The sequence below is a fragment of the Malus domestica genome, chromosome 10, assembly GCF_042453785.1.
Source record: "Malus domestica chromosome 10, GDT2T_hap1".
NCBI classification, from domain to species: Eukaryota; Viridiplantae; Streptophyta; class Magnoliopsida; order Rosales; family Rosaceae; genus Malus; species Malus domestica.
In genome coordinates this window covers 11,201,738-11,229,116 of record NC_091670.1, presented here as the reverse complement: position 1 = coordinate 11,229,116, position 27,379 = coordinate 11,201,738, and the positions used below count along the sequence as shown (strand labels likewise).

The 27,379-nt window shown below is 41.6% G+C and overlaps 2 protein-coding genes across 3 annotated transcripts; one reads left to right on the top strand and one right to left on the bottom strand.

Annotated features, from left to right (window-relative positions):
* Positions 1–11,673: 11,673 nt before the first annotated feature.
* On the top strand, positions 11,674–14,427 carry LOC103449827 (putative polyol transporter 1). Of its 2 annotated transcripts, XR_011571704.1 has the most exons (4): positions 11,674–12,054; positions 12,314–12,660; positions 12,994–14,170; positions 14,224–14,427. XR_011571704.1 is itself a non-coding variant. In XM_008389151.4 (3 exons), the coding sequence occupies exons 1-3, from the start codon at positions 11,775–11,777 to the stop codon at positions 14,071–14,073; spliced, it is 1,707 nt and encodes a 568-aa protein (XP_008387373.2). In that variant the 5' UTR covers positions 11,674–11,774; the 3' UTR covers positions 14,074–14,427. The 2 variants fall into 2 exon arrangements, 1 of the variants encoding a protein (XP_008387373.2); XM_008389151.4 differs by having other exon boundaries at positions 12,994–14,427.
* A 3,091-nt stretch (positions 14,428–17,518) lies between these two features.
* Positions 17,519–21,824, bottom strand: LOC139188551 (uncharacterized). The gene is made up of 9 exons (XM_070806154.1): positions 21,559–21,824; positions 20,820–21,042; positions 20,485–20,684; positions 19,890–20,381; positions 19,578–19,644; positions 19,441–19,492; positions 18,822–18,832; positions 17,786–18,643; positions 17,519–17,704 (listed from the first exon to the last, which is right to left on the bottom strand). The coding sequence occupies exons 1-9, from the start codon at positions 21,822–21,824 to the stop codon at positions 17,519–17,521; spliced, it is 2,355 nt and encodes a 784-aa protein (XP_070662255.1).
* Between the last annotated feature and the right edge of the window lie 5,555 nt (positions 21,825–27,379).

The window sequence follows — 27,379 nt, the reverse complement described above, 5'->3', positions numbered from 1 at the left end:
GGGTCTCTCCTCTGTGGATGCAAATTTTCACCTCTTCGATCTTGGACGATTTTGCACCTACAAAACAACTAGCACCTTAGGTTAAGGCCAAAAGCCTCACGCGCCCACGATGAATGGGGGGGGCTTTGGCCAAAGAACCTCCGATGCCAAAGTTAGAATTTTAGAGAGAAATAGTGTTTAGAGTGTTTTGGAATTTTTGCAAGAGATTTGGAAATTAGTGTTTGGTAGAAATGGGTGAATATTTATAGGACTAAGTTGGTCCATTTTTCCAAAGAAATGGCCGGCCACTTTGTCCATGTTTTTGGTGAATTTGTGGTTTAATTAGCCACTTTATTGGCTAATAAAATATGATAGAAATAAATGGGGGTTATCAAATTGAATGATTAGCTTTATTTGGGTAATAAGATGGAGAAAGTCAAAAAGGTAAGGAACAAAAGGGAGGAAATGTGGCCGGCTACTAGGTGGGAATTTTAGGTTTAATTAGCCAATTAATTGGCTAATTAAATATGAAAGGAAATATTTTAGTATTTATGATATTGATTGGCTAATAAAAGGGAAGAAATGATGGGAAAAAGTAGAAAAAAGGTAATGGACTAGGTTTTGAATGGGATAGCCGGCCCTATAGTATTTTTTAGGTTTGAGTGGATGTTTCAAATTGATAATTAAGGGATTGATTGGGTAATTAATCCCTTAATTAATCAATTTTTTAGGAAACATGAAAGGATTATATTATTTAGCTAATTGATTAGCTAAATAATGGAATATAAAACATATAAAATAAATTAGGTTTTGGGAATTACCTTATAAAAAGGATTTGATGAAATAGGCTTTAAATCGTTACCTATTTTGAGCACTTTTAACTTGGTTGAAAGATAATTTCCTACTGCTTGCGCTTAGGAATCTCGGTATGCCTCGAGGGTATTTTTGTCCTCTTTTGTCCAAAAGTCCACGTGTCGCCTAGTGAATATTTTTGGCTCCACAAATGCCCCCACACCTGTTGGGCTGCTCGCAGAAAAGGGCAGCAGGTGTAGAGATCTTCTTGCTTTAGGAAACTTAAGACTGCTTCCTATTTTGATGTTGATTCTCTCTTTAATAGGAAATTAGATCCTTCTAGGAAAGGGAAATAAATTTCTCTCAAAGCCTATTTAAGTCCACCTTAAGTGGGTTATTAAATCAACTTTGGAGAGTGATTTATTCTACCCTACAAGAGAGAGATAGCTTAGAGGATATTTGTTCCCCCTCCTCTAGCAATCTTCTACATCTTGCCCGTGCAAATGACCGTCTTTCGTTGCTTTCTTCGTCTTCTTCGTGCTGCACCGATGTAAGAAAAATTTAATTTTTCTTGCCTTATTCTTGGATAGTGCTATTGTGGGGCAGCCGTCGGGGTGGTGCGGCACATCGGCTGGCAAGGGCCAGGAGTTGGCTCTGCATGGGCCGAGGAGATGTCGTGGCAGGGACTACTGCTTGGGCAGCTTGGCTTGGCTTGAGCCAAAAGGCAGCTTGTGCAACTAGGGTCGCGGATTGTGGCGCTGGGGCGCAGTGCTAGGCGAGCCGCATGGCTCATGTCCTTTGGGCTCTTGGACCTGACTCGGGCCAGGCTGGCGATTGAGAGAAATAAGGAGATTGCGGGTCTCACGGGCTGCTGGAATGTTGGGCATGCAGGCCTCCTGCCTGCTGGAATACTGGGTTGAGCTCCCCTGCTAAGTACCATGAATGTCGTTGGCTGCTTAGTCCTCTTTGCTGAAAGAAATGTGGGCTGCTCCGGAAAGAGGAGGTAAAGATGATCAAGGCGGATGCATTGGCTCGTCTGATCGCTGTCGTGGAGCTTACTATGAATGAAGATGGAAAGAAGAGATCTTCCCCGCCTGCTCATGAGATGCCAGTTAAGAAAAAACTGAAGACTTCTTCTGCTGCTCATGAGGGTCCGCTTGCTACCGAGAGGTATGTGATTGACATGACTTCTTCCAATGGGAAGAAATGTAAGGCTGCTAGATCTGAGCATGTGGCGTCTTCCATGTTGAGAATGGCTAGTACAATTGTGGATAAGATTACTCAGCGTAAAGGTTTTATCATGCCCCCAGTGCCGAAGTCTGTACCAGGACGTTCTTTGAGAGCCAAGTCCGGTTCACCTTTGTAGAGACTTGCTATTATGAAGAGTGGTAAGGTGGACTCTGCTGCTAAAGTGGCGCCAAAGCCTGCTCCCTTTGCTGCTGAGATTGATTCACCTCAGATTCAAGATCTTAAGCTTGCAATTTCTGAGCTTCGTTTCGCTACTTATGCTAAGAAGATAGTGGATGAGCTGTAGCGCGTCCGTGTTAGTCTGCTTAAGAAGAATAAGCAGCTGAAGGGTGAGAAGGATGGGCTTGAGGTTTTAAGACCTTCTCTATTTCTCCGGAAGACTTGTTTGCTTTTACTTTTAAGGCTTCCATTGGTGAAGTAGTTGGAGAAGTTAGTGCTCAGACTAGGGCAGCCGGGGGTGAAGCGCCGGATGATGCCGCTGCTAAGAGCGTTACGGCTGTTGAAGGTGTGGCGACCGAGTAGTCGTGGGATGTCCAAGCTGCTGTAGTGTAGTATTTTAGGTAGCCTTTAGGATTTTCTTTGTTTTTCCTTGTAGCTCTTGTTTTGCTTGAACTCATTCGGCCTTTGATAGTTGTTTATAAACATTTTTTCCTTCGTTTTTCTTCATCTTCACTTCTTTTGTTCATGCCTTAACCTTTAGACTTGATAGACCAGTGGCAGGCATGCTACTTTTTTATAAGCAGACAAACTCGCGTAGCCTATGCAGCCGTAGGTGTTGGTGTAGAACTTTGCAAAGTTGTTAGCCATAGGGTTGGCAGCCGGATGCCTTACTTACAGAAGCAGACAAGTCCGCGTAACCACTAGGCTGTTAACCTTGACTTTCTTCAATTCCGTAGGTTGCGTAGCAAGTATCACAACACTTTAGGACTTGGTGTAGGTTGTTCTGCGCTTGGCAGAGGTGAAGCTTATCCACTACGTAGCATGTCGGCAGTGGATAAAACTTCGTATATGCGCGCTAGCTTGTTTAACCTTTCACAAGAATGTGCGGTTGTATAAGTCTAGTGCGGCTTCACTGCTCGAAGGGCAAGCCGTAGGCAGTCTTCCGGAATCCGTAGGCTACCTTAGTGCACTCGGTAGCAGCTTTAAGATTCCAGGGCAGCCATCCATCGGATGTACTGCGTAATGTGCCCTCTCCGTCTCTAGGGCCCGGTTCCCCACGGATTAGGCCAAGAGACCCAAAATCCTTCAGTTAGCTAAGCCTTGAAAAAGACCATTGCGGCTACTTCTAGGAATCCCGGCGCAAGCCATCGTGCATCTAGTTATACTAGGGCAGCCAGGCTCATCCACGTCTGGATATTCGGAGTGTAAAGTTTATCCTCCCGTCTTGAAGAGCTGACCCATATGGGTGTCGGAGAATTGGTTTACCCTCTCGCACTGGAGAGCATGGTTGGTCCCTCGGGGGGCGCAATTCCTGCGATGAGTCCCTAAGAATGGCGCAGTCTTCTTTTGAAGTGCATGAGTGATTAGTTGTTGTAAGCATGCAGCCAAGCCAAGTTGTGATTACTTCTAAATTCCTCATTGAAAAACGAGTGAAACGAACGAGAACTTTAGCTGTAAGGTAGGAACTGCATAACAACTGGATAGTCCTCAGCTTGTGAGGTGGTGCCCGTCGAGCTTATTGAGTCTTCGGGTTTTGATGTAGCGGGAGGTCACACATGGTACTTCTTCAGATTGTAGGCCATCCATTTCTTTTCAATCTTTTTGCCGCTTCATGGTGGTGAGGGTGTAATTACTCTTACCCCCTACTCTGCTGATCTTGTACGGACCTTCCCAGATGGGATCCATCTTTTTGGAGCCTTCTCTGCCGGCAGTGATGAAGGCTTTTCTGCGTCGTCGACATGCAAATGCCAGAAGTCTCCATCGGGTGGAGTAGGCGCAGCTAGAGTGTGCTCGGCTACTTCTGAGGCATCGTTGGGTCGCTCTGTTGCGTCACCTAGGCTCGGCGTGAAGACGCAGTAGGGAGCTGTGGAGATGGGGCCATGTCATACGCATCAGGAGATGCTCAACTGCCGGTATTGGGCCACTCTAGAGTTGAATCATTGAGCAAGGGTCGGCTAGGGCCGTGTGATGCGCATCAAGAAATGGTACTCAACTGCCGGTACATGTTGCTCCTATGTAGAATCTTTTAGGGTGACGAGGACAAAACTTGCTTTCGAGTGTGTCCTTCCAGTGTTGCGTTCGTCAGAAAACTTTACATCCGCCAGGGTCTACGCCTTTATCGTCGCGCGTCTGGATTGGGCAGAATAGTACGTCATTAGGATGATTGCATGCGTTTGAAAGTAAAACTTGTGCTTCTGGGTTGCAACAACTATCGCCAAAGTTAGCTTTTGAATTTTTAATAACATCGAGGAGAGCTTTTGAACTGTAGAATACAGGTAGTCGGGCCCCCATCTCTTTTCGCATGATGGTAGAGCTTATTGCTACTTTAGATACCGTAAAACATGTGAATAAGTCCTCCGCTGCTTCTAGGGAGGTGATGTCAGGTACTTCTTCAAGTCCTTGAATGTGCATTGGCGAGCCTCATCCCAAAGTGCATACTTCTCTGCCAAAGCAAAAGAGTCTGCCAGAGTTAGATCTTCTTTCATGATCAATTTTTCGAATAGCGGGTGGTCTGCTGGAAGTCCTTTTTGGAAGGCTACTCTAGCTATCGAGTCGTTGCATCCGACTATTTTTGCATTCTCTACTTTGAACCTCCTCACATAGTCGCGAAGTGACTCATTTGGGTTCTTCTTGACGTTGAACAAATGATCAGATTTCTTTTTAATCGAGCAATAGGATGAATATTCTTTGGTGAAAACCAAAGAAAGTTCGTAGAAATTCCGGATGGATTGTGGCGGCAGGGTGTAGAACCAATCTTGCGCCTCGCCTTGTAGAGTGGTGGCGAATATCTTGCACATAAGCTCATCGTTGTTTCGATAAAGGATCATTGCACTTCGGTAGCGCTTTAAGTGTCTCTCCGGGTCTTCATCCCCTTTGAAAGATGTGAAATGTGGCATGCTGAACTCTCGTGGAGGCTCTGCCTGCTCAATCTCCTCCGTGAAGGGTGACCTGCTTATGTTGGTTATGTTCCGTCGTAGTGCCTCGTCGGTGACCTCGTTGCGTTGGAAATCATGCAATCGCTTGGTTAAGAGTCTCTCTACTTCTTCCTGAATTTGCCTTTGTTGGGGTAGCGGAGCTCTTGGCTGCCCCCAGTCATGACTTGCTGGTCTAGGCTGCTCTTCCATGTGTTTGGCTCGTCTATGCCGCGGATGCAGTGCATGTGATGCGTTCCTAGTAGGCGAGCGAGTTCTTCGCATGCTGCTGGTTGAACTTGAGCTAGATTGAGTGACTGCTTCTCTCCGTCCGTCGTGCTGCCTACTCTGATGTGAGGTGGAGGACGCTCCTTGTGGGCTTAGCTGCGAATAGACACTTTGCCCAGAAGGTTGTTCATGTTGACTATTGGAGTATAACCCCAACCGTGAATGTATGCTCCTCCGTGGGCCTAGTCGAGAGTGCATGCTCCTTCGCGCTCTAAGACGGGAATGTACACTGCCCAAACTTTTGGCTCGTGGCTGCTTGCCGGGACGCTGCTGGAAATGTCCGTCTGCCCTTGTCCTACTTCGGGATACCTCGTCCGGGGCACGTTGGATCCCAATGTGTTGCAAAAGTTGATTCACCAAGGTTGTCTGTTGTGCAAGGGCGCTCATCAACTCTATGATTTGTCGAGACAAGTGTTGTTCGCCATTTGGACTGGAAGAGCTTGGAAGGAATGCGCCTCCTTGGGCAGTGGAAATGTGGTAGACTCCGGGCGCGAGATTTGAGTTGGGAAATGTCAAATCCGCGAAAAAATGTGGTGAGAATGCCCCCGGCTCGATGGTAGGTCCGGATGGTTGAGATAGTCTTGGGCAGACTTGGGCTGCTTGGAAAGCCACGGGAGCAGGCTGGACCACGAAAGTGGGTTGCTCGTCGGGAGCAGGCTGGGTCACGAGAGCAGGCTGCTTGGCAGGAGCAGGCTGGGCCACGGGAGTGGGCTGCTTGGCAGGAGCAGGCTGGGCCACCGGAGTGGGCTGCTCGACGAAAGCAGGCTGGGCCACGGGAGTGGGCTGCTCGTCGGGAGCAAGCTGGGCCACCGGAGTGGGCTGCTCGACGAAAGCAGGCTGGGCCACGGGAGTGGGCTGCTCGTCGGGAGCAGGCTGGGTCACAAGAGCAGGCTGCTCGGCAGGAGCAGGTTGGGCCGTGAGAGTGGGTTGCTTGACGGGAGCAGGCTGGATCACGGAAGCAGGCTGCTCAATGCGCGGTGCATGTGAATGCGAGGCTTGGGCTTGGGTCCACGTAAACTTGGATGGCACGGCTTGGATCGTGATCTTGGTACCGTGAGCCTTGGATGGCACGGCTCGGGCCGTGATGAAGGCTCCATGGACCTCGCCACGAGTGGCTACCGAAGTAGCCACCGCGGTGGTTCCCATGGTGGCCGTAGTGAAGGCACCATGGACCTCGCCGTGCGTGGCTACCGAGGTAGCCACCGCGGTGGTTCCCATGGTGGAAACTCGTGGTGGTGATGCCGCTCCCCTTATTGTCGCATTTTGCCTCACGGATCTCCGGGCCGTGGTGAAGGCTCCATGGACCTCGCCACGAGTGGCTACCGAAGTAGCCACCGCGGTGGTTCCCATGGTGGCCGTGGTGAAGGCACCATGGACCTCGCCGTGGGTGGCTATCGAGGTAGCCACCACGGTGGTTCCCATGGTGGAAGCTCGTGATGATGATGCCGCTCCCCTTATTGTTGCATTTAGCCTCACGGATCTCCGCAATCCCATTTCTTGAACATTAGAATTTTCACTTGTGGAATTTTCTAAATTTCTAGCCATTATATTTTGCTTATACGTTTTATCAAAGAACCTTTGCAAGTAAAAAATTCTAATAATAAGAATGTATGAAAAATATTCAAATGGACTAGAAAATAAAGAAAAAACCTTTTTGTGCGAGAGTCTTCTACGAGTATGGATTTCAACTCTCAATGAAAACACCAATTTGTGGATGCAAATTTTCACCTCTTCGATCTTGGACGATTTTGCAACTACAAAACAACTAGCACCTTAGGTTAAGGCCAAAAGCCTCACGCGCCCACGATGAATGGGGGGGGGGGCTTTGGCCGAAGAACCTCCGATGCCAAAGTTAGAATTTTAGAGAGAAATAGTGTTTAGAGTGTTTTGGAATTTTTGCAAGAGATTTGGAAATTAGTGTTTGGTAGAAATGGGTGAATATTTATAGGACTAAGTTGGTCCATTTTTCCAAAGAAATGGCCGGCCACTTTGTCCATGTTTTTGGTGAATTTGTGGTTTAATTAGCCACTTTATTGGCTAATAAAATATGATAGAAATAAATGGGGGTTATCAAATTGAATGATTAGCTTTATTTGGGTAATAAGATGGAGAAAGTCAAAAAGGTAAGGAACAAAAGGGAGTAAATGTGGCCGGCTACTAGGTGGGAATTTTAGGTTTAATTAGCCAATTAATTGGCTAATTAAATATGAAAGGAAATATTTTAGTATTTATGATATTGATTGGCTAATAAAAGGGAAGAAATGATGGGAAAAAGTAGAAAAAAGGTAATGGACTAGGTTTTGAATGGGATAGCCGGCCCTATAGTATTTTTTAGGTTTGAGTGGATGTTTCAAATTGATAATTAAGGGATTGATTGGGTAATTAATCCCTTAATTAATCAATTTTTTAGGAAACATGAAAGGATTATATTATTTAGCTAATTGATTAGCTAAATAATGGAATATAAAACATATAAAATAAATTAGGTTTTGGGAATTACCTTATAGAAAGGATTTGATGAAATAGGCTTTAAATCGTTACCTATTTTGAGCACTTTTAACTTGGTTGAAAGATAATTTCCTACTGCTTGTGCGTAGGAATCCCGGTATGCCTCGAGGGTATTTTTGTCCTCTTTTGTCCAAAAGTCCACGTGTCGCCTAGTGAATATTTTTGGCTCCACATCCTCTCTCTACATTTACCCACTCATTTTCATTAATGTCTCTGTAGACATTGAAATTTCGGTAAATAAATATTGACCGATAAATCAAAGTTTCAACGCTCATGTATTACATAAATTTTACACGTAGCGTATGTCTAAACAAAAAATCGAAATAAGTTGGAAAAGTCATCAAACAGGACACATGTCAACATCTGGCAGAAACGACTTATTTCATCTGGAATATTATATTCAAAATTAGGCCTTGGAAAATTCTATAAATAGAAGCCAATTTCATTCATTTTGGAGAACCAAAATCATTAGGCAAAATTCTTGAAGCTCTGAAACTCTGAAACTCCGAAGCTCTCAAGCATCCAGGTTCCCGAAGAATCAAGAAAGCTCTTTTCGTTCTTCGTTCTTCGCTCATCGTTCATCCTAAGATCAAGCCTCAACGGCCCTTTGGATCAACAATCATCCACCAATTCAAGATCAAGCCCCGACGCCCTTGAAGAAAGTGTTCTTCGTTCTTCGTTCTTCGTTCATCGTTCTTCCAAGATCAAGCCCCGACGGCCCTTGGATCAACCATCCACCAATTCAAGATCAAGCCCTAAAGGCCCTTGAAGAACTTCCACCAATTCAAGATCAAGCCCCAACGACCCTTGAAGAAAGCACCATCGTTCATCCAAGATCAAGCCCCAACGGCCCTTTGGATCAACAACATCAACGAATCCACATAGCCATCGTTCTTCAAGATCAAACCCAAAAGCCCTTGAAGATCTGTTCATCACTGTTCTTTAAGATCAAGCCCAAAAGCCCTTGAAGATCCGCTCATCACCGTTATTCAAGATCAAGCCTCAACGGCCCTTGAAGAAACACTCCTCCTCAAGATCAAGCCCCCAACGTCTCCTTGAAGATCCGCTCAAATCCACCTTCAAAGATCAAGCCCACGACCCCTTGAAGAAACTTTCAACAGTTCATCCAAAATCAAGCCTCCACGGCCCTTGGATCAACCAAATATCCATAAATCAAAACCTTACGGAGATCGAATCAGAGGATCAAAATAGAGAGAGATTGTAACCCAAAATCATCAAATACAAATATTTGTTTGTGCACGTTGTTCTTGTCTCTTTCGTTTCAGGAATTTTCCGTGTTCACAGTCTCTTTCTCCCTCCTCTCTATGTGTTCCTCTCTCTTTCTCTTTCCTTTCTCTCTCTCTCCACTTCTTTCGATCCCTCTTGTGGGACCATGATTTTCCAGGGACGGAGTAAGGCGGATCGAAGTACGATTGCCTCAAAAGTACGGCCATGGACTCAACAACTTCCACCATTGAGCTACATAGACAAATCAACGATGTCACCATCATCCTGTTATAGAGTAGTGGGCGAAGTTCAACGAGTTCGCTGAGATTGACCACGCTTGTTCCACAAGATACGAGAACTTGATATGGTATGGAATCAACGAAGTTTTCTATATTCTAAGGCTTGACGTACACTGCAAGTAATCACATTCGTAAGAGGATGCAAAATCTACTTCTAGACATCCTCTGGGATTCTCACGGTTTAATACGGAGTCTATGTCGTAAAATAACTCTATCTCGATAGTGTAACATACCCTTATAGGGTTCATCTTTGGTAACATAACTATCATACATTTATTCTCTTGCCTACTGCTTGAGTCTTATATGTTTGCTTACTATTTGACCTTCGGAGAGCCTTTGGTTAGCACCTTACCGGTCCTTAGGTTTCTTACAATTTTTTTTAAAGGTAACAAGTTTCTACATCTTCACTGTTCACAGTGGTGCGCGAATTTGGTTCAAAAAATTGGTGTTTTCATTGAGAGTAAATTTATACTTCCCTGACTAAATTACTCTACTACAACAATGACTATTTCAAAACGTCCCAATACTTCTGTCGCCCTAGAACACAGCTACACTTCTAGTGCTAAAGACGTTCTAGCCATGGAACGAATATGGGAAACCCTGATGAAAATTAACGCCTTCGTTAAAGTTCGAAAAGCTTCTCAAATGAAGGTACAGTCAAAGCTTATTGACCTCGAAAAATGTGTAAAAGCCCTTGAAGGCGTCTTCTTCAGTTTTGAGGAGTCATTGATTGAGGCAACACCCGTTTAGATTCTAGCGAAAACTGCTGACCTGAACCCTTGTGCTAAGTACCAGCGGAAACTGCACATGACAACATTCTTTCTTAGCTATATTAGTGGTTTGATTCTCCTTACCCTGAGATGTGTAGGAAATTCAATTTGGATTCGACCACACCCCCAATCAATCGCATTCTCTCCTCGCTGGAGATTATGTGCAATTCCGATGAATTTGGCCTCAGTCTATGGATGTGCGTAAATTTAGTTCTAACAATTGATGCTTTCATTGAGAGTCAACTTATATTCCTCCGGGCAGCAACCGTTGCCATGAACAATGATGAAAACCATAAGATCTTGAAAACAAAACTTTGATTGATGATCCAGAGAGAAAATATCTTGAGGTTCGTAACAACCACCAATTCTGGTGACTCACACGAAGAATGTTTTTTCAATGGATTTATTGCTGCTACTACCATGATTTTTTCCCACAAACACAAAAAGCGAGGGTTTCTAATATCTTTGTTTGTTTTCTTTCAATATCTTAATTGCTTTGAAAAGTTTGAATCATTTTAGCATGAAACAACTAAGAGCACAATATGACTAATTATTATCAAAATGTAGCAATATTGGCGAAGTTAGGAATTGTCGGGGGAATGGGCGAAATTTTAAAGGTAAAAGGTCCCAACAAAATGTAGCAATCAAATCCTAAACATCAAGCTAATCATTCTAACGACATGTTTACAAATATGTAATTAGGTAATACTGCAATTAATACATCTCAAATACAAACACAAACAAAAACACAAATAATAACAACCCCCAACAAAAAGAATAAGACCATGAAAAACATAAAAAAAAGAAAGACGAATAAGACTAAATTCATTAGATTGAAATGGTACCTGGAGTCTGAAAGAATAAAGGGAATGCATGTAAAATCAGGAGGTGAATTTTCATGAAATGCCAAAATGCAGACCCAGCAAACATTGATATACCCTAAAGCACTTGGGAAGCTAGAAATTTCTTCAATCTTAGAAGCGCCTCATGAGATGTCATTATAGTGCATGTAAATGGAATATCAGTTAACAAGAAAATTTAGATTTCACATATGATGGTAACAAAAAGAGGGGGAGGGTCTTATTGGAGCGGTATTCTAATACGACATAAATTATGTAGAGCAAAATTCAAACTGTAGGGTATGGTGCGTGTTACGTAATTCGTAACACTTTCTATAGTGAGTGGAAGAAAAAAAGTATTCAAGATAATACAAAATTCAAGATAAAATAAAATAGTGTTTGAACAGAGGTTTGACAGAGATAAATGGTCAACAAGAAGAATTAATTTAGAATGGAGTTCATTGGATGTCCCCAAAATGGACGGTTGATGAATTTATTCATATTTGACAATAATCAGCGTAATTAATGGCAGTAAACACGTGTCGAGTTAGTTGAAAAATTTAATTCTTCTTGCCATGATGTTTAGAGACTCATCAACTAATTGGCTAATCCCACTTCTAAGTCGAAAACCAAATCTGAATTAATTTGGATAAGGGTCTTTGGATAAATCCAAATCCTAATCCATTACCTACCGCGACCCAATGGATAAAATCCATCCATTATAAATATAAGTGGCAATTAACACTAATTTCTATGCTCTATTTCTTCTCTCCATCAAATTATCTATCTTGTTTTCTACATACAGCCATAGTTCCAAACTCCAATACACATTTCTACCTATTTTTCTCTCTATCTCTCTCTCTCTCTTTCTCTAGCTTGATGGCTGACCAGAGGGCGAACGAGAATGCCGTCACCAGCGGACCGCAGAATACAAGCATTGAAGATATTGATCCTCCAAAGAAGCCAAAAACTAGCAAGTTCGCTATTGCCTGTGCTCTTTTGGCTTGCACAACTTCAGTCTTACTGGGTTATGGTAATTCTCCATTTTTTTATTGGAATTCTCCTTACAGTTCACGAGTTTCCTAAATTTGTTAAAGTGATAAGTGATCAATGTTTGGAGATCGTAACGTATTCATACCAGAAACATGAAAAATATTAGAAAATTAATTTGTTTAAAAAAATTGTTGTTACTCCTCCAAAATAAGTGTCATATATACTCGTCTCGTTATATTTTTAAATTTATATTGATTCAAATCTCATAATTTTATATTACTTATTGATTTTATTTACAGATATTGGTGTAATGAGTGGAGCGTCACTCTTTATCAAAGAAAATCTTAAAATCAGTGACGTTCAAGTCGAAGTACTTGCTGGTACTCTAAACATCTACTCCCTCCTCGGCTCCGCCTTTGCCGGCAGAACCTCCGACTGGATCGGCCGCAAGTACACCATTGTTCTAGCGGGAGTCATCTTCTTGGTCGGAGCTCTCCTCATGGGATTTGCCACCAACTATGCCTTCCTCATGGTTGGCCGGTTTGTTGCCGGAGTCGGTGTTGGCTATGGTATGATGATTGCTCCTGTCTACACTGCCGAGATCTCTCCGGCATCGTTCCGTGGCTTCCTCACATCTTTCCCAGAGGTTTGTTTCGATTTTTGTTTTTTGCTTACTTGCATATATCATCAATTTATACAATGCATGATCATCATGTGAAACAACTTACTTTAGATGTATATGATGTCAAATTTATAGCGTTCATTTGAATTGAATTTGTAACTTTGCACGTGAACTTTTTTGACAAATTTTGATCTCACACCAAAAGGAAAATATATTCTTTTATTGGTTTTTTGAAATAAAATTGCATTGTATTTGTTTGCTGCAGTTTAATTTAAAAACCAAAAATGTTGTGATGAACTTTATAATTTGTTTTGGATAGTAGAATTTATGTTGATTGGCTTGAATGTACATGTGTAGGTGTTTGTCAATGTTGGCATATTACTGGGGTACATAGCCAATTATGCCTTCTCCAAGCTCCCGCTTCATTTGGGCTGGCGGTTCATGCTCGGAGTTGGCGGAGTTCCAGCTATTTTTCTCACAGTCGGCGTCCTATTCATGCCCGAGTCTCCTCGGTGGCTCGTTATGCAGGGGCGACTCGGCGACGCTAAGAAAGTCCTCCAAAGAACTTCAGAGTCCAAGGAGGAGTGCCAGCTCAGACTAGACGATATCAAAGAAGCCGCAGGAATCCCACCCCACTTAAACGACGACATTGTTCAGGTCACAAAACGCAGCCACGGTGAAGGCGTATGGAAAGAACTGATCCTCCATCCTACCCCAGCCGTTCGCCATATTTTAATCGCAGCCGTCGGTATCCACATCTTCGAACAAGCGTCTGGTATAGACACTGTCGTTCTGTACAGCCCAAGGATCTTTGAGAAGGCAGGTATCACCTCCTCCAATCATAAGCTACTCGCCACCGTTGCCGTTGGATTCACCAAGACAGTTTTCATCTTGGTCGCCACATTTTTCCTGGACAAGTTCGGACGGCGTCCGTTGCTACTGACCAGCGTGGGCGGAATGGTATTTTCCCTCATGTTTCTCGGAGTTGGCCTTACAATCGTCGACCATCACAAAGGTTCAGTCCCCTGGGCCGTCGGATTGTGCATGGCCATGATATATTTCAATGTGGCATTTTTCTCAATCGGGCTAGGGCCCATCACGTGGGTATATAGCTCCGAGATCTTCCCCTTGAAGCTACGCGCTCAAGGAGTCAGTATCGGTGTGGCTTGTAATAGGGTTACGAGTGGGATCGTCTCTATGACATTTATTTCACTGTACAAGGCCATCACGATTGGCGGGGCCTTCTTTCTTTATGCTGGAATTTCTGCTGCTGCTTGGATGTTCTTTTATACGATGCTGCCGGAAACACAGGGCAGACCCCTAGAAGATATGGAGGTCCTGTTTGGTAAATACCACAGGTGGAGAAAAGCCGATGCAATGCTCAAGGAGAGAAAGCAAGTTGATGGTGATGACAACGACAATGCCCAAGTTTGCTAGGAATAATAACTGGAAAAGATTTATTAGGGTTTAGTAGAAGTAATTGGGGTTTTTTTTTTATTTTTTATTTTCGAATGATCTTATCGGATGCTCAGTTGTGTGTGTCTCTTTTTTCTTTTTTTTTTTCGAATGATCTTATCGGATGCTCAGTTGTGTGTGTCTCTTCTTATTTTTTTTTATTCTATACAATGAAGGAAATTGTTGTTAACATTTACAGTTTAAGTGTGATTGTGTAAATCCTAGATTAGATTTGATTGTAATTATTATTTCCTATTGTATCTTGTATTCCTTGGGAATGAAGGAATATCTTCTCTCTTTTTACTATTATAAATAAAGGCACAATGAATAACAACACATGTTCCTCTTTAATTCTACAAACACATCACTCTCTCTCTTCTCCTTGCCGTCGACCCTCTTTAACCTTATCAGATAAAATAGACCACAACAGAAATGAATTTAAGATGGGATTAGATAAGTTTCTTTTTTCTTCTGAAAGAAGTTTGTAGTTTTTTTTTTTTGGGTAAATTACACAAAACTACCTCAACTATTGGGTCATTAACAATTTCATACCTCGTCTTTAAAAAGTTTCAATGTCATACCTCATCTACGAATTTGTTACAATTTCATACCTTCCGTCAATTGCCTATCAATTCCTCCGTTAAAATGTTGACGTGGCTTGAGGTGGGACCCATTTTCTATTAAAAACTTAATTAAAAATCAATTAATTATTTTTTTTTAAAAAAACCCAAAAGTCCCAAACCCAGATCCCCTTCCCCCCATCCCTCCATTCCCTTCCCATCTTCCTCGTCGGTCCTCCCCCTAAAAACCTTCCTTCCAAGCCCAGAACCCCTCCCCCACCTCCCCCGCAACCCCCACCCCTTTTCACTACTACAAAAGGGCCTTATAGTGTCAATGGGTGATGTTGGTTTAATATAATATAGTGGCGGACAAGACATTTGCGACACCAACTGAACATGACGTCGGATTTACTGTCGCTCATAAACATCATAAATTGTCTATGTCACTTTTAACCAACGTAAACATTTACTATTGCTTATAATTGACATACATTATAATAATTTTTAAATACTGGTGTCCCTTTAAATAAAACTGACATACCCTGACCGAGATCAAGGCATGCTGGCCGTCACGTGAGGGTGACATAGCCATGTGCACAGTGCGGAAGCGATGAAGATAAGAAATATACGAATAATTAAAAACCCAAACTACTAGAGTGCACTACTAAACATGAAGTGTTAGGAGTAAGATACAAAAGTAAATACTCCTAATCAGAGCATAGAAAGTCTAGGTGCAGTCCAATAGGACAAGTACTAATTATATAGTACCATAAGCTGTCCTACAATTATTTTGATAGGTCAGAACCACCGAAGTCCTCGCACCCAGCAACTGCAAACTTACCTAAAACCTGGAGGGGCGCAAAACAGAAAATGTGAGTGGGCAAAACAAATGTTTTACAAAACCATTTCATTTATCAACATTTCTAACCCCTCGTTGTAAAACATGTATAATTTTTCCCAGAGTTAGAATATAAGCATATACATAAATATATATGAAATATATCAACTCAATTCATGCTTCACATAATCATATTTATATGTATGCAATGCCAAGATATAACAGAGTAAGCAATTCAAGTGAGAATAAATTCATGGAAATATAACATATTAGCCAGAACTCCTGCATAAGTCTGTACGGCTGAATTTATAGCTCAATAGTCAATCTAGCCAGAGTCACGACAATGACTTATACGGCACTATACTGCACAAGAGTTGGAGCAAAATGAAAGGTTTGTACGACAATACTGGTTGTAATATAATTATGCTCAATACTACTCTCATATAATAGTTGGGCGATAAATCGCTAGTCACCTACGAGTCAGAACCATAATAAAGGTCTGTACGACAAGACTGTACACCTAAATTGGATCCAATATGAGCATATGGTGCGGGAGGTGACATTATAAACAGGCCCGTGCCCTATCTCTAGCTAAATCACAATCACCCTAGGTGCAGTTTTATGAGCTCAACGTTATTCAATCACATATCACATCATTGATAATTCACATAACCAAACATAACTCACCTGAGCTTACCTGAGCATCCACATCACCACAATTATATATAATGCATCATATACCAATTCATATACGAATTATAAACTTATATGTGTGGCATTCAAGGCATAATCTCATTTAAACATATTTTTTTGGGAAAATATCAAGTATATAAATATATATTGAAAACCAAAAGCCCACTCACTGGTTTGTCGAAGGGTCGTAGCCCCCGAGTCACCCTTGAAGGCGCTCGTCCTCGGGATAAGTCTCATCTATATGCGAATTAACTATAAAAATGTTATTTAAAGCACATAGACAAAACTAGCTAATAACTTCTCATACAATGCTCAAATGGGGTGTTTGAATATACCAACGTGATCTACACAACTCCACGAACATCCCCATATTTTTAGAATAATTTTCCGACCACCCACGCGCCGGCTAAGGCACGGCCAGATGCATCGCCCATGCGCGGGCACGTGCCTGGCACACTGACGGTGGCAGTAACGGCGTTAGGGAATATTCTGTTAAATTATGGAATATTCTGTCTAAAAACTAACGGTGTCACCTTAGGCCGTTAGCATATTCCATCAAAATTGACGAAATATACCCTTTCTTCCCTGACGAGCCACCGGACGTCGACGATTGTTCATCGGTTTCTGAAAAAATTTCAATTCCTTTCCTTCATTTCAACACCAAACTTAATGAAATTTGAACCATTTTAAAGATCTCATCAAGAAGAATCGAACCATACCTGAGTCGAGCCCTGAAACCGCGGAAAAAAGCCTCAATAATTCGGCCAAACTTAAAACGTGTCGTTCTCGCTATTCCGACGTCCAAAATCATCCAACGAACCACTCCTAGACTCGTGAGGACCTCCTTAAGCTACCTATAAGCTTGAAATCCCCAAAAACATAAGATTTTATGTTTTCATGAATAGTACCTCAAATCAGAGGTTATGGTTCTCGGGGTTTTTCAAGGTCTCACGTTCTAAAAATAGTATATATGTACTCAAGAGCTTGCAAGGAACAAGAATATTACCTTTAGAACGTCGATCCATACGTGAGTGTGAGTTTTGTTGATCGTCCTTACGTGAGGGAATGAGAGAGAGTGAATCTGAGGGTGAGAGAGTACGGGAGAGAAGAAAGAGAAGGAATTTTGTGTGTGTGTATATGTTCCACGTGGTCACCAACCACCCAAAGAAAAATAACATCTAAGTCTCAAAGTATGCCATACACACTCTACAATTTCAATGTCCAAAGATAAAATCGTCATTTTACATCATCGATAATAGTAATTCGAGATAGGCTGTGACAATCTACCCACCTTATAAAAGTTCGTCCTCGAAATTATACACAACAAATACATCCATTAATAATCATAAAACAAGTGTGGATACATCTCTCTTATCCGATCCTCTGTCTCCCAAGTAGCTTCTTTCACTGAATGATTTCTCCATGACACTTTCACCAAACGCATAGTCTTATTCCTTAGTTCCTTATCCTTCCAATCCAAAAGAGTCACTGGTTCCTCATCATATGTCAAATCTGCATTAATCTCCAAAGGTTGAGGAGGAATCACATGTGAAGGATCTGAAACATAATGTCGAAGCATCGAAACATGAAACACATCGTGTACCTTGGACAACTCTAGAGGCAACTCAAGCCTGTAAGCAACCTTACCGACTCGCTCAGTGATCATATATGGTCTAATGTACCTGGGACTCAACTTGCCGTTCTTTCCAAATTGTACAACACATTTCCAAGGTGATAGCTTCAGAAATACCCAATCACCTACATTATACTTCCGATCAATGGCATGCTTGTTTGCTAAGCTCTTTTGTTGATCCTGGGCCGCTTTCAGGTTAGACTTAATTATCTGAACATTTTGAGTAGTCTCCTCCACAATCTTAGGGCCCACTAAAACTCTTTCGCCAACCTCTGACCAACATAGAGGTGTACGGCAAGATTTCCCGTAAAGTGCCTCAAATGGTGCCATACCAATACTTGAATGATAATTGTTGTTATAGGCGAACTCCATCAAATCCAAACAATCATGCCAACCATCGCCAAACTTAAGCACTGAAGATCTCAACATATCTTCTAGTGTCTGAATAGTCCTCTCAAATTGTCCATATGTCTGAGGATGATATGCCGTACTATAAAGTAATTTCATACCAAGAGCTTCTTGAAATGCTACCCAGAACTTAGAAGTAAATCTAGGATCTCGATCTGAGATAATATTAACTGGAACACCATGGTACTTCACAATCTTCGACATAAATAACTTAGCTAATCGGCTTAACGAATATTTTTCCCTCACTGGAATAAAATGTGCTGACTTAGTAAGCTGATCAACTACTACCCAAATGCCGTCAAATCCATTCTGTGTACGAGGAAGCTTGTACACAAAATCCATAGTAATATTTTCCCATTTCCATTGTGGAATGGGAAGTGGCTGCATCAACCCAAACGACTTCTTCCTTTTAGCTTTAACCTGTTGGCAAATGGCACATCTACTCACATATTGAGCAATTTCTCTTTTCATACCTGGCCAATAATAAAATGGTCTAATGGTATGATACATCTTAGTGCCTCATGGATGCATCGCATATGCTGAAATATGTGCTTCATCCAAAATTTCTTTCTTTAACTCTGCATTATTTGGCACATACATTCTGTTTTCCTGCATAAGCATACCATAAGTTTCTCGAATCCCGAAATCTTTCTTTTTGCCTTGATTCCTTGCTTGAATTATTTCCTAGGTCTCTTGATCATTCATCTGGGCCTCGAGCACACGATCAATTAAAATTGGCATAACTTGAAAATTAGCAAGTAAGGCTTCCTCTCGATCTTCCACTCCTAACTCCACTCTAGTGGACCTTAAATCCACAAGAAGAGGAACATGACAATCATAAATGGCATTAAGTCTAGTTGGAGTCTTCCTACTAAGTGCATCTGGCACTGCATTTGCACGGCCATGATGATACTCAATCGTGCAATCATAATCACTAAGTATCTCAATCCACCTCTGCTGTCGAAGATTTAGATCTTTCTGAGTAAACAGGTATTGAAGACTCTTATGATCTATGAAGATCTTACATTTCTCACCATAAAGATAATGTCTCCAAATCTTCAAAGCAAAGATGATAGCTGCTAACTCCAAATCATGAGTAGGGTAATTCTTATCATGAGGTTTCAACTGTCTCGAAGCATAAGCAATTACTCTACCATGTTGCATCAATACACAACGCAAACCATTCAAAGAAGCATCACTATAAACCTCAAAATTACCGCTATCATCTGGAAGTGCTAGAACAGGTGCATGAGTGAGATAATACTTCAACTGCTGAAAACTTTACTCACAATTATTATGAAAAATCCTTAACGAACCATCTATAATAGCCTGCTAGGCCAAGAAAACTCCGTACCTCGATGACGGTTCGAGGTTGCTCTAATTCTCTACAGCTGCCAATTTCTGAGAATCCACTTGAATGCCTTGAGTAGAAATAACATGTCCCAAAAATGCCACTTGATTCAACCAAAATTCACATTTGCTAAACTTAGCATATAACTGGTGTTCCCTCAAACTGTTCAACACCAATTTAAGATGTCTAGCATGCTCAACCTTAGACTTAGAGTATACCAGAATATCGTCAATGAAGACAATAACAAACCTGTCCAAATATGGCTGGAATACTCGATTCATCAAATCCATAAAAGTTGCTAGTGCATTAGTTAACCCGAATGGCATCACAAGAAACTCATAATGACCATATCGAGTCCCGAATGCGGTCTTAAGGACATCTTCATTTTTAATCTTCAACTGGTAGTAACCTGACCTCAAGTCAATCTTAGAAAATACATAGGCACCTCGGAGATGATCAAATAAATCATCTATACGAGGTAACAGATAACAATTCTTAATTGTTACCCTATTTAATTGCCTGTAATCAATGCACAGCCTTGAAGTTCCGTCTTTCTTCCTCACAAATAAGACTGGAGCTTCCCAAGGTGAAGTATTAGGCTGAATAAAACCTTTATCCACTAATTCTTGCAATTGAACTTTCAATTCCCTTAATTCAGCAGGAGCCATTCTATAAGGAGTCAAAGAGATAGGATTCGTACCTGGAAGCAAATCAATAACAAACTCCACATCTTTATCTGGTGGTAATCTAGGCAAATCCTCCGGGAATACATCCGAAAAATATATGACCACATGCACATCCTCCACACTACTAAGAGCATTATCATTCAACATCACATGAGCCAAATATCCCTGACAACCTTTCGACAACATCTTTTGGCTTTCATGGCAGAAATAATACCATGCCTTACCCATTAGGCTCTCCTACAAATGTAACTTCAGGTAATCCAGGATAATGAAATGTGACTGTCTTTCCATAACAATATATCTTGGCACGATTATAGTGCAACCAATCAGTGCCCAGAATTACATCAAAATCCATAATATCCAACGACATAAGATTAGGTGGCATAGCAATATCCTCTACCATCACTGGACATCCTGGATTTACCTGATCCACAAAACATCTATTCCCTCTAGGCATAGAAAACTCTAAATCATATCCTAGAGGTGTAGGATGAGGTTGCGTTACTTGAGCAAATGTATGAGAAATAACAGAATACATAGCACCACAATCAATCAATACTCTAGCAAAATGACCAAGAATATTTAATGTACCCATGATCAAATCAGGATTGTTCTGAGCATCTTGTAGTGACATGTTATGGATACGCCTATGATTCTGTTGTCGTTCACTGCGACCTCTGTTAGCATGAACACCACATCCTGTCTTGGCTAATAGACTGCCTTGAAGATCCTGCACTGCTAGCAGCAATCTCGACTTGCTGAGACTGTCCCCCTTGGTACCACTGAGATCCACCAGCTGAATGGGGCTAATATGACATAGAACCTCCCTGATACTGAGGGTACCTACTCTGATACTAAGGATCCGAAGAGTATTGATGCTGTCTTGAAATATAAGGAGCGGTGTCGCCTTGATAATGATAGGCACCCCCTTGTCCAGTCTGGCATAACCACTAGATCTTGGAGCTTGCTGGGTCGGCACAGGTGGTGGGAATGAAGGTTGCTGGGGTCTCTGTTGATTCTGAGGTCATTGAGCAGCCCTATGATCCATCTGTCCACAAGTGTAGCATTCGCCACTGCCTCTCCTACACTCCCCAAAATGCCTAATATTACACCTGCGGCATAAATGAGCACCTGAACCACATGAACCACCAAAGTCTCTCTGTCTCTGAAATTTAGGGCCTCTAGTAAATCTACCACCTCTCATCTTCCTATTAGAACTCAATCCTCCGCTAGAAGAGCTGGAACTGCCATCGCTTCTCTTAAAATTCTGGGTATTACGAGGTCCTTGAGATGCTTACCGTTTTCCTTTATCATCTCGCCTCTGGTTCCCATTCTTTTCTTCCTCATCCTCACTTTCACTGGGCATGTTCTCTGAGTCCTCTATCCACAGTAAAACCTCATAAAACTCTTGGTAAGTGACACAGGGAGTCGATGTCGCTATAGAACGCCATTTCTTCTTAGTACCAAATCTGAAACGGAGGAGCATCTTAACCGGATTAGCAGTAACCTCCGGATCATATCGCGACAAATCAGTGAACCTCCTGTAATATTCATTCGCTGACATTTTTCCTTACTTCAAATGGGTAAACTCTTGTTTCTTACTATCAATATACTTAGGAGGAATGAACCTTTTCCGAAACAATTCTTTAAATACTCCCCAGTCCGCAATCTCCGCTGGGGTCAACTGGTAAGACTCTTGTCTCCACCAGGATGTAGGCTGCTCTCCGAAAAACCAGGTAGTCGTCTCGACCCACCCATCAGGAGGAAGATTCCCCTGACTCTGCATCACAAGAAGGTCTTCTCGATATGATTAAGCCATTTTTCTGCCCCTTCATGCCCTTCATTTTCTATGAAGTGATTCAATTTCAGATTATACACAGTCTCAAGAGGTATCATTTGAGAAGGACAAAATGTAGACTGAATGGCAGTAACTATAGCTTCCCCTAATTGAGCAATATCAGGGAAACTAGGCTCAATTGAGTGACGGGGCTCTTTACGAGGTGGCATAGTTCTGACATAAGACATCACAAGGATTAGAATATTCATGAACTATACAGGACTGCTAAACCTAGGCCCTGATACCAAACTGACACACCCCAACCGAGATGAAGGCATGTTGGCCGTCACGTGAGGGTGACGTAGCCATATGCACAGTGCGGAAGCGATGAAGATAAGAAATATACGAATAATTAAAAACCAAAACTATTAGAGTGGACTACTAACCAGGAAGTGTTAGGAGTAAGATACAAAAGTAAATACTCCTAATCAGAGCATAGAAAGTCTAGGTGCAGTCCAGTAGGACAAGTACTAATTATACAGTACCATAAGATGTCTTAAAATTATTTTGATAGGTCAGAACCGCCGAAGTCCTCGCACCTAGCAACTGCAAACTTACCTAAAACCTGGAGGGGCGCAAAACAGAAAACGTGAGTGGGTAAAACAAATGTTTTACAAAACCATTTCATTTATCAACATTTCTAACCCCTCGCTGTAAAACATGTATAATTTTTCCCAGAATTAGAATATAAGCATATACATAAATATATATGAAATATATCAACTCAGTTCATGCTTCACATAATCATATTCATATGTATGCCATGCAAAGATATAACAGAGTAAGCAATTCAGGTGAGAATAAATTAATGGAAATATAACATATTAGCCAGAACTCTTGCATAAGTCTGTACGGCTGAATTCATAGCTCAATAGTCAATCTAGCTAGAGTCACTACAATTTCCTATACGACACTATAATTTACAAGAGTCGGAACCAAATGAAAAGGTCTAAACTACAATACTGGTTGTAATATAATTATGCTCAATATTACTTTCATATAATAGCTGGGCGATAAATCGCTAGTCACCTACGAGTTGGAACCATAATAAAGGCTTGTACGACAAGACTGTGCACCTAAATTGGATCCAATATGAGCATATGGTGCGGGAGGTGACATTATAAACAGGCCTGTGCCATATCTCTGGCTAAATCACAATCACCCTAGGTGCAGTTTTATGAGCTCAACGTTATTCAATCATATATCACATCATTGATAATTCACATGACCAAACATAACTCACCTGAGCTTACCTGAGCGTCCATAGCACCACAATTATATATAATGCATCCATAGCACCACAATTATATATAATGCATCCATAGCACCACAATTATATATAATGCATCATATACCAATTCATATACGAATTATAAACTTATATGTGTGGCATTCAAGGCATAATCTCATTCAAACATATTTTTCTGGGAAAATATCAAGTATATAAATATATATTGAAAACCAAAAGGCCACTAACTGGTATGTTGAACGGTCATAGCCCCCGAGTTGCCCTTGAATGCGCTCGTCCTCGAGATAAGTGTCACCTATATGCGAATTAACTATAAAAACGTTATTTAAAGAACATAGACAAAACTAGCTAATAACTTCTCATACAATGCTCAAATGGGGTGTTTGAATATACCAACATGATCTACACAAATCCACGAACATCCCCATATTTTTAGAATAATTTCCCGACCACCCACGCGCCAACCAAGGCACGGCCAGGCGTGCCGCCGACGCGCGGGCACGTGCCTGGCACACTGACGGGGTCAGTAACGCCGTTAGGGAATATTCTGTTAAATTCTGGAATATTTCATCTAAAAACTAACGGCGTCACCTTAGGCCGTTAACATATTCCGTCAAAACTGACGAAATATACCCTTTCTTCCCTGACGAGCCACCGGCCGCCGGCGATTGTTCGTCGGTTTCTGGAAAAATTTCAATTCCTTATTTCTCCCTTATTTCAACACCAAACTTAATGAAATTTGAACCATTTTAAAGATCTCACCAAGACGAATCGAACCATACCTGAGTCGAGCCCTGAAACCGCCGAAAAAGCCTCGATAATCCGTCCAAACTTAAAATGCGTCGTTCTCGCTATTCTGACGTCCAAAATCATCCAACAAACCACTCATAGACTCGTGAGGACCTCCTTAAGCTACCTATAAGCTTGAAATAAAAAAAAATATAAGATTTTAAGTTTGCATAAATAGTACCTCAAATCAGAGGTTATGGTTCTCGGGGTTTTTCAAGGTTTCACGTTCTAAAAATAGTATAGATATACTCAAGAGCTTGCAAGGAACAAGAATATTACCTTTAGAACGTCGATCCGTGCGTGAGTGTGAGTTTTGTTGATTGTCCTTACGTGAGGGAAGGAGAGAGAGTGAATCCGAGGGTGAGAGAGTACGGGAGAGAAGTGAGAGAAGGAGTTTTGTGCGTGTGTATGTGTTCCACATGGTCACCAACCACTCAAAGAAAAATAACATCTAAGTCTCAAGGTATGCCACACACACTCTACAATTTCAACGTCCAAGGATAAAATCGTCATTTTACATCATCGATAATAGTAATTCGGGACGGGCTATGACAAAAACAATGTCGCTTTTAAGCGACATAATGTATGGGTGTCGCTTCTAGGCAACACTAATTATTGTTTTTAAATATTTGAAAGCCTGCGTCGGTTCTTAGTGACATAAATTTTAGTTTTTTTAAAATATTTTGAAACCTAGTGTCGGTTGTAGCCGACACTAATACTATTTTTATATATTTTAAAACCCGATGTCGTTTTGTTATCTACCAAATTCATATTTAAATTAAAAAAATTTAAAAAGGCAGGTCACTAAACTTTTTAAAAATTTCAAACATTTTGAAATTTGAAATTTTCACACCAGTCCAGTAGACTCCCGCACAAAATTGTAAATATAAAGGAAGAGAAAACAACCCCTTCGACAAAGCAGCTCTTTCTTTGATCCTTCTTCTCAACCACAACTGTAGTAGCAGTAATCGCCGTTTCAAATTCAACAAAGCCTAGACTGTGCTCCTGCTCGTTAGGACGAAGGTCGTAGATCCCGACTTTAAGAATTTGAGCGGGGCCGTCCAGTTGAGGTAGAGGACTGCCATTGGGAGCGTCGGGGGAGTCGTGGAAGAGATGGAAACGACATCGTCTCATATTGAAGGCGAGGCCAAGGAGGAAAATGTGGCAGAGGGCAGTTTGGCGAGTAAGCAAAGGAGCGAGCCCAATGGGAACACGATCCCAATTGCAGACCGTCGAGGCATTGGATTAGAAGCGGCTCATGGTCGAAGATCCAAATTGTGAGTCGTTTTGCTTTTCCCTCATGCAATTTTTGTGTACAAATTCTTCAAATTTTGATAATTATTTATGAAGGCGCCAATGCAGTTCATGGAAGAGATGTTGATTGGCAATTCATTGAGGAACACAACCACGCTTGGCAATGAGAAGGAACGAGACCAACAAATATACTTGTTTTGAAATCTAAGATGTAGGAGGTGAGAGGAAGGTGACATAGAGAAGCAAAATAGGACGCAAGCAATGTCGATTTACTAGAAACGATGAAGAGAAGAAGGTGAGGATTGAGAGAGGGTGAAGAAGACGATGAAAAAGAAAGAGCTCTCGAAAGAGAGAAAAAAAAAACCAATTATTAGGTGGTGTTGCTTATGGGCAACATTATAATGGTTATTTTATTTATCCCAATATCAAGTGGTGTCGGTTAGGACCAACATCAGTCTATTCCATTTCATAGTCATTGTCAGTACTTAATGTCGGTTGTATCCGACGCAATCTTCGATGTCACTTTTAAGTGACGCTATTTTCCTTTTTTATTTTATATTACTTTGCTTCTTGGTGGCGGATTAAGGGGGGCTAAGTGATGTCAATACCCTTTTTATGATGGTAGCATTGGTGTCGGTTCCTCTATCTGACGTTGCACGATTTAATGTCGGATTTTTACCAAAAATCCAATAGTAATTGGGGTTTTTTGTCGGTTTTTACACCGCCAGTAATATCCCCTTTTGTAGTAGTGCTTCTCCCTCCCGAGCCTCCTAACCACCTTCCTTTCCTCCACTCTCTTCACCTCCCCTCCCATTCAAAACTTAAAAAAAAACAACCAGTTGAGGTGGTCCAACTTCGACGGGAAGGGGTGGGGTGCGACGATCTGGACAATTTGGGTTCAAATATTATTATTATAATAAATTTTTGAATGGGAGGGGAGGTGAAGATAGTGGAGGAGAGGGAGGTGGTTAGGAGGCTCGGGAGGGAGAAGAGGGGTGGGGGGGGGGGGGGTGGGGGAGGGGTATTGGGCTTGGAAGGAAAGTATTAGGGGGCGGGGGGGGGAGCGACGGGGAAGATGGGAAATGAATGAGGGGTTGGAGCTGTTGGAGGGAGGAAGAAAAGAGGATGTGGGGAAGGTTGGAGCTGTTGGCGTGGGTGGGGAAAGGGTTGGGGGCGGAGGAGGTGGTGATGGGGAAATGGGGTTGCAGGGAAGGGGAAGGGGTCGGGGAAGATGGGTGTGGGTTTTCTTTTTATTTTTTTATTTTTTTTATTTTTTTTAATTTTAAGGGTAATTTATTATTTTAATAATTTTTTTAATAAAAAATCACCCCCATCTCAAGCCACGTCAGCATTTAACAGATGAATTAACAGATAATTGATGGGAGGTATGACATTGTAACAAATTCGAAGATAAGTAATGACATTGAAACTTTTTAAATATGATGTATGAAACTGTTAATGACCCAATAGTTAAGGTAGTTTTATGTAATTTACCCCCCTTTTTTTTTCTTTCTTTCTTTCTGAAATGGAATGGCACTAGGTCACAGATGAGACGACCTATAATAGGATTTGCCCAAGAATAATGATAATGCATATGAATATTTATGAATGATATTGCCATTGACAATTGTGAACAATTTTTTGAGAGATTTTTCAGTATGACTGGTACACAGGGTGGTACACCATGTGTCACTATACAAATGGTGGGATATGTGTGTGTTAAAATGTTAATAACTTAAAAAATAAAATTTCTCACCACTCCTATTAAAACACGTGGTGTAGCACTTGTGTTCCCGTCACAACTAAAAATTTCTCCGATTTTTGAACTTGGCTATTAAAGTTGTTTCTCGATTAGTAGCAAAGTATAGAAGGCATAATCACATTAATACCCTCTCAAGTTTATGTTGTTTTCATAAAATTCCTTTGCATTTTAAACATTACACTCACACCCTTTTAGATTTTAATAACCCCCTTTGTCTATGTTAACCCA

Excerpts from the sequence above, each read along its gene's own strand:
- LOC103449827 (XM_008389151.4), top strand. The coding sequence starts at position 11,775 with ATGCTCTATTTCTTCTCTCCATCAAATTATCTATCTTGTTTTCTACAT. Across the intron at positions 12,055-12,313 it reads TTCAGTCTTACTGGGTTATG|ATATTGGTGTAATGAGTGGA; the intron begins GTAATTCTCCAT and ends TTTTATTTACAG. Across the intron at positions 12,661-12,993 it reads TCCTCACATCTTTCCCAGAG|GTGTTTGTCAATGTTGGCAT; the intron begins GTTTGTTTCGAT and ends GTACATGTGTAG.
- LOC139188551 (XM_070806154.1), bottom strand. The coding sequence starts at position 21,824 with ATGTCAGCGAATGAATATTACAGGAGGTTCACTGATTTGTCGCGATAT. Across the intron at positions 19,645-19,889 it reads TTTCTTGTGATGCCATTCGG|GCATTCAAGTGGATTCTCAG; the intron begins GTTAACTAATGC and ends TTTCTACTCAAG. Across the intron at positions 17,705-17,785 it reads TGCCTCTAGAGTTGTCCAAG|ATTAATGCAGATTTGACATA; the intron begins GTACACGATGTG and ends CAACCTTTGGAG.